At 36.5% G+C, this 10,749-nt stretch overlaps 2 protein-coding genes across 2 annotated transcripts; both read left to right on the top strand.

Annotated features, from left to right (window-relative positions):
• Window positions 1-2,249: 2,249 nt before the first annotated feature.
• LOC113356278 (mitogen-activated protein kinase kinase kinase 1-like) lies at window positions 2,250-9,528 on the top strand. The gene is made up of 10 exons (XM_026599372.1): window positions 2,250-2,505; window positions 2,675-2,728; window positions 2,829-3,831; window positions 5,222-5,306; window positions 5,493-5,555; window positions 6,165-6,322; window positions 7,778-7,850; window positions 7,943-8,002; window positions 8,395-8,505; window positions 9,044-9,528. Exons 1-10 carry the CDS (start codon window positions 2,502-2,504, stop codon window positions 9,251-9,253), a joined length of 1,821 nt encoding a protein of 606 aa, XP_026455157.1. The 5' UTR covers window positions 2,250-2,501; the 3' UTR covers window positions 9,254-9,528.
• Window positions 9,529-10,374: 846 nt separating this feature from the next.
• Window positions 10,375-10,749, top strand: LOC113359490 (putative disease resistance protein RGA3). The gene has a single exon (XM_026603112.1). It carries the CDS (start codon window positions 10,375-10,377, stop codon window positions 10,747-10,749), a length of 375 nt encoding a protein of 124 aa, XP_026458897.1.

The raw sequence follows: 10,749 nt of genomic DNA, 5'->3' as shown, positions 1-10,749 counted from the left end.
ATAAAGGCTTCTTTTAAATAATAGGTGTCAAAATATCTCATTTAGCTTTTCCATAAGATTATGTCGCTTAAAAAAGCAAATCCAATCACTTCTAGCAAGCATGTAGCGCTTTAGTACATGCTACAGATGGTGCTCTGATAGAGTATGTTAAAAAAAGATACATATTCCCAAATATAATATTTTCTCACTACAAGATTATGATATTATAATTCCCGCGGGCCGGTATCAGTAACTGATTGAATTATTCAAAATATCCATACATTTGAGAATTATGTGGCATCATAGCAAGCTAATATGATTATCGATTATTCACATTAGCTACTAGAAATAAAAAACGATGGTTGTTAACCCTTTTGCAGAGAATATTGACATATGTATTGGTTAATATATAATCCAAATTAGCTTGGATTAATCTCCCGATTGATGCAATTCTGGATCCAAGACTTAACACTTTAAGATTGCCAAGCCTACTAATTACAGGTTGGTATAGTCATAATGCGTTTTACGAGAAATATGATTGTTTTGAAATGATTCGAGGGTTTTTTATTTCTCAAGCCTTAAGATTGGTTCAATAATACTTCACCATATATGATGCGTTTGGCGCGGTAGTCCTTAAAGGATTCATATTGCATTCACGGAAGAAATGTGGCAGGGTAACATATTCGAATTTGTAATCCTTGGAGGATTCAAATTATATTCAGGTAGAAACCTGACTTGATTATGTCATGTTAACAATCCTTTATGTGCCATTAGCAATTTGGTACCAATCCAAAAATACGGACTAATTAGTTGATGATATCAACTTTATAGGTCGCTTTAGGAGTACTTAAAAACATCAAAATCCACGTTTTAGCTGCATTTTTTTTCTTTCTTTTTTAAATATGCAGTTTAAATATTATGCTTGCTTAAAACTTGTCTATAAATAGACTAGAGTTATGATTTTGGTACTTGTTTTCTATAATACTCATATAGTTGAGTTAGCATCCATAAATCATCAAAAGTAGTACTTTTTTACCTCTGTATTAGGTTTTGTCTCGTCTGACTTTCCTGACAAGGTTTTAAAGAGGAAACATCTCGTTCACGTTGAATTTTCATTCAAAATGTTGATGTTGTGTTGTTTTTCCTTCATCCAAATTTTCCCTTTGGATTATACTGTCGATGTTTTGGTGAAGCAATTTTATTCAACATGTGGTCATCCAAGGGGGAGTTGTATAATTTGGTTATTTTGTGGATGTCCACATTTGATTAGACAAAATCAACATAACCATTCCCTAGGAATTTGGATGTTCTACTAAACCACATAAGGTTTAGTTACAAATACGTTTTTTGTTCACGTATGATAATATATTCGTATCTTGGCACTATGTTGAAAAAACTACATCAACTACTTTTACAAATCATTTCCGAGAAGCTAACAATCCATGACATAAGTCCTTAATATATCTCAAAAAGCATGAAGACTCGAGAACATTACTGTTAGAGATTAACATAAAAGAAGACTTCATCAACTAGCAATTTTTTTCATGATAGGACAACAATCTTCTGCACTCAAGAAGTTTGGTTCATCGAAATTGGGAAGTCTCGACTTAAGATTTGCAAATCAAGATTTAACCGAAGTACTTATCAGGGGGAGCTTCATAATAAAAGGTATTTTACTTGACTATCTCGTTGTACTCTTTTTCCTTCGTCAAGCTTTTGTCCCATTAGATTTTCCTTGTCAACGTTTTAATGAGGCAACATATGCATGTACGACTATGTTCTAAGTGTACAATTGTATTTTTTTTTATTCGATCAGGTATCGTCGGGATTTCTTGACAAGATTTTAACGAGGCAATTTGCTTAGACACAGTGGTTATCAGTGGTATTAGAGCAGGTTATTTGTGCCGAGTCATTTGACCGCACCTTTACTCCGCGTCACCCGATTTATTGTCCACGTGTTAGACCCAACGAGGTTGCACGTGAGTGGGGATCCACTTGTTAGACCCAATGAGGCTACACGTGAGGGAGCGTGTTAAGATTATTATTATTAGTCCCACATTATTTGAGTTATCTAAGATCCTACAATTTATGATCTTTAAAGCCACTTCAGTGATTGTCAATTGGTTTTGAGTTGGACGCTCATATTATTATTATTTTTTTTCCTTTTTAAGTCTCGTTTATTACCATGATATCCTTGTGTCTAACCCCTATACATTGAGGCTTCGTTTACATCTAGAGATTTTACCTTCTTTCTCCCCTCTACTTTGAGTCTTCTTCTCATCTTTCTCTATTTCACTACAATACTATATTTTTTTCTTACTTCCTAGAACACCCTTTATCAAACTAGCAAAAAAGGAACAACACTGGCTGTCCCAATCTCTACCATTGTTCTGAAGGAAAATATCTACAAGAGTACAAGACTCTAACAGTAACCACCTCCACGCTATTGGTATATTACAGAGCTCCACCACCACGCTATATTTCCTCATCGCGAAAGCAGAGAGAAGAATTTCTGAACAACGATGAGTAAGAAGATACCACTATCTATGTTTTTCCCTGTTCAATTCCTTGTTTTCAGCCGATTCTTTTGCTTGTTATCCAGATTTGGGGGTTTCTAATTCCGTCTTTTTAATTTGAAATGTTTCTCTTCTCTCATTTAAGGCTGATTGATTATGCAAGTTTTAATTGTTACCAGATTCCGTAGGCGACATCCAAAAAAGCATCCAGTCCTTGGAGTTGGACTCAGCAGGTGGCAACCTCTACCACCTGATTACCTTTGGATTCTCTACTTTAGAATTGGAATTTTTTTCTGAATGATTTCATGTCTCTTTTTGGTTATTGTCATTCAGATGATAACAATGAGGAAATTGCTGCTCCTGAAGAAGTGAAATCTAATGAAGACGAACAAAAAGTGGTGGAAATTAAGGGTGTTCGTACACCTCTTTCCTTACCAGAAGAAGAAGATATAAATCATTTATCTAGAAACAAAATGGATCGGAAACAGCAGCAGCAGAGGCAACAGAGAAAAGCAAGGCCAAGACTAGATCGAACAATTGTAGAAAACTATAGTAAAGAAAAACATAGTAATGATGATGATGAGTATGACGTTGAAAGAGGAAGAGATGCTTCTACAACATTTTCTTCTTCCTTACTGGAAGAAGAAGATTATTCTATTCTAAAAACTCATTCACTTGATATTCTTCATGCTGGTGAAATTGATAGGATTTGTTTGAGTTTAGGGCTTTCTGGTCCTGAGGATTTTGCAATTTCTCCTAGCGATTGGAAGGAGAGTGAAGCTAATTCTTCATCTGATCTTCTTTCTAGTTCGAATTCTCATTTCTATCGTAATAATTCTCTTGTAAGTAATAGAATTAGTAGTAGTAATAGTATTGATGCCCAATTGGAAATAAATAAGGTTGATGTGGTTGTTGATGATGTAGTTAATAGTGAATTTCAAGCTAGGGTTAGGGTTACTGATGATGTGATTTGTTCTTCTTCTACTGTTATTGCTCCTGGTTCTGCTTCTGTAGCAGTAATAGTAGGTGGAGGAGGAGGAGGAACTAAGGGTGTTCGGGCACCTCTTCTCGCTCCTCCGCCACCTTCGTTGTCCCGCCCTGTTCTTGATAATTCAGGATCAACTTGGGATCTGATTAGTTCTTTTGCTCCCAAAGATAGTACCTACAATATTGGCAACACAACATCGTCTTCTGGAGTTGAACAAGAAGACTTGGAAATTGGATTTCACGACATTATTTCACCTAATGGCAGGTTCGGACGAAACATTAGGTCGTGGACCAAAGGCACTTTTCTAGGAAGCGGTTCTTGGGGAACAGTGTATGAAGGATTCAGTGAGTGAGTATTCTGCTATTAGCAACTAATTTTATTTTTTTTCTTTCTTTTTTTTACTATCTCGTACATAGTTGTCATTCTATAGTTTGCTCTGGCATATATGAATTTTGAATACGAAATGCATTGTTTAAATAAAATGCATTGTCTATACTTGCAAAAAGCTTATTTACAGTACCATGGTAATTTCACAAGGGATAATGCACTTGTGTATGGACGTCGCAGCTTGCTAAGGAAGATAGTGCATTATTTTAATAAAAATTGCATTTTGCTTGATTTTCTTAAATCTCACTTTATACCTCCAAATTTTAAGCACTTTGTAGCTCTGAGAATACTTCAGTTCCCTCAAGTTAGTAGACTGTTCTCTTCTTTCCTTCTTTTTATTCTACCCTTAACAAGACCTTTGTAATGGTCTTCAGTATGTATGTACATTTTATTGAAGCCTGACATGAGATAATGTGTAGCATATGCTTACCAAGTAGATTTGCTGCATAGCCTGCATTGCCATTAGACACTGTTATCTATGTAGACGTCTGATAGAACATTGGGCTTCTGCTTCTTTTTCGCTCTTTTAATGGAAGAAGTTATGAGAAGTAGAGTAAAGAGGTCTGGGATTGGAATCCTTCTTGCATCAGAGTTGGAGTTTTCTATTTTTATTTCTTCGCATAACTACCGGCGGTCTGTAGGTAACAAGCCTCTTTATTATAAAGAGGTTCTGAAAATAAGTATTTATTCTACTAAATCAGCTAGGCCAGTAAAGTTTAATGTAACATAAAGCGAAAAAGAATGCAGTGAATCTGATTGTAAAGAAGAAACCGGAAGATACTATGTGAAAGTCAAAGTCTAGTACAAATAAACTATAAGAAAAAGTCAAAAAGGAAACTAGATTTCATTGAATAGGTAACTGTATAACTTGATAGATATCTCTCCACCTTGCGTGTGTCAACTTGCATAAGTTCATGTGGTGCTAAGCATGGCATTCTACATGTGCAGCTCAAGACCCATTTGTAGCCAATTCTATAATATTATGCTTTCAACACCAGGTACATATGACTCTTAACATGCCACCCCAAGCTTACACCGGGCAAATTGCACCATGCCTAAAAGTTAAAAGGTTCTTGAATGGCTATTTCTGTTCTTTAGGTACGACTTAAGTCATGACCCCATTTAACAGAGTTCGAACAGCTGTCTAAGTTCTACGCGCACACACATCATTTGTACCTTTCTTACCCTTATTAAAGAGGCAATAATAATGATGCAGCAAGAGTCATTATCTTCTCTAACCCAGGTTTTTCTGAAATAATTTTCGTTACTCTGAAAAAGAAAAAGGTCGTTCAACATATGATTCCGAAGGAGTTTTGCAACTAGAGCTCATCTCACCAATTTTTGTCTGCAGTGACGGGTTATTTTTTGCTGTGAAGGAGGTCTCTTTACTTGATCAAGGAAACCAGGGAAAGAAAAGTGTATATCAGCTAGAGCAGGTTAGACATTTTGATAATTCTAACAAGATAAACTTTTGGATTAGCTTATGCTGTCATGCCTCTTGCATTCATGAAGGGAAGAGTCCTTGCCACTATACAGGCTGTACTTGCTGCTTAAGATACTTAACTGATAATTTTACTCGCATTAAACGCCTTCTCACTCTAGCTTCTCGCTTATTGCTTCAGGAGATCGCACTGCTAAGTAATTTTGAGCATGAGAACATTGTTCAATATCTTGGAACAGACAAGGTAATGCTTCTTATATATTTGAATTGGTTTTTGGCTTCTGATCTTTTATTTCATATATATTTGTACAAAGCTGGCATCCTGAACGAGGTTTTGCACTTACTAATTTATTTTAAGGAGAATGTGATATACTGTTGTACTAGGCAATGATAGACTGAAGTACCAAGGAACTAAAAACTCTGTTCTAATTAGACACCCCACCTTTGCTTAAAAAATAAACTTAAGTAGACTAATAAACATCACCTCACCTGCCGGGTGCATTAGCAAAGTAGTGATAGTCGGTCTTCATATTAAATTCTTTTTAGGAAAATAATTCGGAAGGTGGTGTGACATCACCTCACCTGCCGGGTGCATTATACACCTCATATATTGTTGCATGCATAACTTTAAAGTTTGTTTGTCATCTGTCAGTCTTAGAACTGTTGCAACAAGCTACCTTTCTCGTCAATCCCACGTATCTATAGATATTCTTAGCAGAGACACATATTCACATATGTCAACTAGATTTTAAAACTAATGCTATAAATAATTGAGGATAAGGGTATTCCAAATGCTCCTTTACGTTTCCAGAAATAGTTAATTGGTTGCAATTTTTACATACTAATTTTTCAGGCTGAAGGTAAACTTTATATCTTCCTCGAGCTAGTTACAAAAGGTTCGCTTGCACAGTTGTATCAAAAGTATGATTTAAGAGATTCTCAAGTCTCTTCATACACAAGGCAGATTCTCCATGGTTTGAAGTATCTGCATGATCGAGACGTGGTTCACAGGTGATACATCTTAACTGTTTAGTGTAGTGCTTAGCTACTGATTTGTCGTTGAACCTGAGGTGAACATTCTTATGTTGGTTTATTGCCAAGACCATCTGTTTATGATTAATTTAAGTTAACTGCAGCCTTCAGTGTTGATACTTCGAAGATCTTTTTTAGACTCAGACTCTTAACATTCTCTTTCGAATCCTTAGTGTAGTGCTTGAGCTACTGATTTGTAGTTGAACCTGAGGTGCACATTCTAATGTTGGTCCATTGCCAAAACCATATGTTTATGATTAGTCTTAGTAAGCTGCAGCCTTCAGTGTTGATAGTTCGAAGATCTGGTTAGACTCAGAGTCTTAACATTCTATTTTGAATCCTTTGTATGAAAGTATTGGCTGTTTGAAGTTGTTTCTTAAGAATCTTCTGCAGTTTTCCCCGTGATCATTATTTGTAAAACCCTATCTAGCTATGCACAATTTTGCGACTTAAGGTCTGGGTTGGGTGTGCGATTACTGTCAAAAGGCCTTGAGAGTTCGTGCTTGAGGACCTTCCCAATATCTTCTTAGGGTACGCGAGAGTAGTAGACTACATCCACCAGGCATAATCCTATCTAGCCTTCACACAGGCTTCATAAGAAGTCCTCCGCAGAACACGGGCTTACCATTTAAAGTGGGCTTCTTTATATATACAATTTCTCATTGTATGTCAAACCAGTAGAGATCCCCTATTGATATCGACGAACACCACAGGTGATTCCAGTTAAATTTGAGAGAATTGGTCTGGAGGACAACAAAAGGTTGACGCTCTCTTGGATATACAGTGTTGTTTGTGTGGTGACGAGCAAATTTAACGTGTAAGATTTAGTTTGCGTGTAAGAGGTTTTTTGATGCAGGCATATGCACAGCAAAGCATAAAGTTAAGCCCGTTTAGTTTGAGCAAATTATACACACTAGACGGTATGTTAAGGCTTGTGGTATGCATATTAGCCATACATTTGTAGTCATGTTTCCTTGGATCAAAATATTACTTTGAACTTGTCCTGGAAAAAAGAAAGAAAAGGCATGATGTCCTTAAAGCCAACACAAAATGACAACTGTCCTTGTAGCCAGTTTTTCTTTGAACATTTTTGACAATCTGTTTATATTTCACCTTTAAGTTACCGACCTTGTCAAAATGTAGTTTCTAGTGCTCGGATGTTTTTACTAAATGGAAATTTGAAGAATTTGAATCTATTCGGTACCTGCTGATGATAAGTATTCTGATTGTCATAAGACGAACCTATAAAGATAATTTTCATTCATATTTCTAACTCGTCCTGCTGTCTTTATCAACATTTCTGGACCATAGTTTTATTTTGTCTGATTACATGAAATGTAAAGAAAACAAAAAATCACAACTTACTTAGTAGCTTTGATAAGGACCTTCTGTGATACCATTTTGACGCATCCTGCCTTCTTTGTCATCTCCTAGGGATATTAAATGTGCCAATATACTGGTGGATGCAAATGGGTCGGTAAAGCTTGCGGATTTCGGATTGGCAAAGGTTCTTTTTCCCTCAGCGTGTTAGATCCTTCATTTTTTTTTTCCTGAAGCTGTTGCTAAAGTCTCAGCTTACTTATCGTTATATGCCTTCAGACAACCAAATTAAATGATGTGAAATCTTCCAAAGGAACTGCTTTTTGGATGGCGCCTGAGGTTTGCATCGTATCTTATACATTTATTTAATGTTTTATTCTGTAGCATTCAATTGTTTCATTCTTAATGAAAAACAATAGTGAAACTATCATACTGGCTGGAAGGCATGGATTTAAATATCCGCCCATTTCCAGTTCGGAGCATCAAATATCAGACGGTATAGTCAACATCATTTGCTTATGCAAAGTTCTCAGTACATCTGCAACAATGCAATGCTGAGGATGATTAGTTTTGAGCATTTAGAAGTAAGAACAATTTGAAAGTTTGGGATTGCGAGGGATGTTTTTCTGTAAACAAAGATTATTTTATAAAGAGTGGAAGTGAGACACCTTCACACAATGGCAGTGAAAGCGTGCATTAGTTTTCTAATATTCATGTGTATTTGTTCGCAGGTTGTTAATAGGAAGAATACTGGCTATGGACTTCCAGCTGATATCTGGAGCCTTGGTTGCACAGTCTTGGAGATGTTAACTCATCAACTTCCGTACGCTCCCCTAGAATGGGTAAGCACTGCATTTTGATAAGTCTAAATTTCATACTTGATGTCTTGCTCTTCTCTTGCAGTGGTTGTTTTGTGGATTATAGTACCACATGCTGTAATGATGGCTACTTCCTACATAAACAAGTTCTTGAAATACTTGCTTTAAAATCGTTTACATCTTGGAACTCCAATTACATGAAATATCAGGATGCTAGTTCAATACTGTGATAAACTGTTATGATGAAAGGGATGGTTTCCTTCTGTAGAAGGAGCTAGGTTTGATATGTTAGTTAAGATTGATGGTCAGTAAATATACTGAAGGACCCATTTCAAGAATCGTTTGATACCAGTGTTTATGTGCCTGCCTCACTATAGCCTATTTGGATAATTTCCATCACTCATTTCTTTGTGATATCCGTCTCTTAGTAGTTAATAATGCATCTGCCGTTTCACATCTTCGCTGTGTTCCACTTATGAAAATGAAGTTATACACCCTGATTTTGCATATTTGAAGTTTTAACAGCAGTTCTCCTCTCTCTTCTCTGTCTCTCTCACGACAGATGCAAGCAACCTATAGGATTGGGAAGGGTGAACCACCATCTGTTCCTAATAACCTTTCGGAAGATGCACGAAGCTTCATCCTCAAGTGCTTACAAGTTAAACCAGAAGATCGACCGACTGCTGCTATGCTTTTAGATCATCCATTTGTGAATAGGTCTCTTGCAGCTTCTTCAATTTCTAACTCTCCTTTTCAAAGCAGTTGGAGATAACCCAAGTCCCCATCTCTCCATAATTTCAGATTGAGGGAGCATAATAGTATTCCACTTCACTTATGTCTGTCAGTATGTGCATCACATTTTGATACCAGTGTATGTATAGGAGCATGTATCCACATGGAGAAAATCAAAAGAGTTGTTCTAGGAGTGGATTACACCCCCATGTACAAATTTGAAATATCAGATTATTCTGATACGTTTAATCTCATCAAATTGATGCGACATCAAAGTTTCAGTTTATAATTGCTCATGGACATTTTTCTTTTTGACTCGTGGCTGATTCCTAGCAACAATGCTGATGATTTACTTCCAAATTAGATCCTCCAAGTGACTTTACAGAATAACTTTCCAGAACTGCGGTTGGGCAGAATACCTCTTTGATCAGTTTAGTTAAACCTCTTTGATCTAATTGTAGTTAAACATCTTGCTTGCCGCAGATAAATGTATCAAATGGTAGCCACGTATGTTGTATTCATTCCGTATCTAGCAGCTGTAGCTACATAATTGTCTTATATAAATCTGGTACCCCGTATTGGCAGCCATGAAAGTTTTAGACATGAAATAACTTTCTCGATGTGGCCCATGCTGTGTCTAGCTGCGTAATTGACTTTTCGATATACAATAGAGATACCACGTCTCCAGCTAATAGAGAGATCAAATCCTCCACAACCACAAAACACTTGCTTTAAACTTCTGCGTTTTGTTGACTCTTAACTGCTACAACAATCATTTAAACAATCCAGTATTAATCTGTTTAAAATCCTCTTGATTATAATGGGGATCGAGGGTATCTTTGTTCATGGTGCATCAGAAACTTTAAAAAGGCTGGTTTTTCTTGTTGCCAGTGAGATTAGTTTGGCTTGGGGTGTCAAGGATGAGCTGAAAAGGCTTAAAGAAACACTGGAATTGATCGACGCTAAAACATCTGATGCGGAGAGAAACAGATCAACGATGTTGAAGTTTCGCTTTGGTTAAAAAGGCTCAAGGAAGTTGCTTACGATGTTGATGATATTCTGGACGAATTTTCCTACAAAGCTATACGTCGATCTGAAATGAACAACAGCAAGGTAAAAGAATTTTTTTCATCCTCCAACCAAGTTGCCTCTCGTTTTAAAATGGCTCACAAAATCAAAGCTATCAATAAACAATTAAACCAAATTGCAACTGATATGAAAATGTTACAGTTTCAATCGACTGGTGAAACTAGTCGTCGATACGATGACCAAACTGCTGAGAAACGTAAGCGTCTAACTGCTTCATTCTTTGGTGATGATTCAAAAATTGTAGGAAGGGAGCATGATAAGTCAGAGATAGTAAAGCTACTAACCTCATCAGTATCATCATCTTCTATACATTCCAATCAACAAGAAAAAGTGTCTGTCATATCTATAGTGGGTATGGGGGGATTGGGAAAGACCACTTTGGCTCAATCCATCTACAAGTTAGTAGAAAAACATTTTCTATACAGAATATGGGTTTGTGTGTGTTAA

Source organism: Papaver somniferum, chromosome 3, assembly GCF_003573695.1.
Source record: "Papaver somniferum cultivar HN1 chromosome 3, ASM357369v1, whole genome shotgun sequence".
Lineage (NCBI taxonomy): Eukaryota > Viridiplantae > Streptophyta > Magnoliopsida > Ranunculales > Papaveraceae > Papaver > Papaver somniferum.
The sequence above is the reverse complement of the archived record's forward strand: the minus strand, read 5'-3'. Positions and strand labels throughout refer to the sequence as shown.

Bases quoted from the DNA above. Each gene is read 5' to 3' on its own strand.
- LOC113356278 (XM_026599372.1), top strand. The intron at 3,832-5,221 runs GTGAGTATTCTG...TTTTGTCTGCAG, and splicing joins GTGTATGAAGGATTCAGTGA to TGACGGGTTATTTTTTGCTG. The intron at 8,506-9,043 runs GTAAGCACTGCA...CTCTCACGACAG, and splicing joins CGTACGCTCCCCTAGAATGG to ATGCAAGCAACCTATAGGAT.
- LOC113359490 (XM_026603112.1), top strand. From the start codon at position 10,375: ATGGCTCACAAAATCAAAGCTATCAATAAACAATTAAACCAAATTGCA.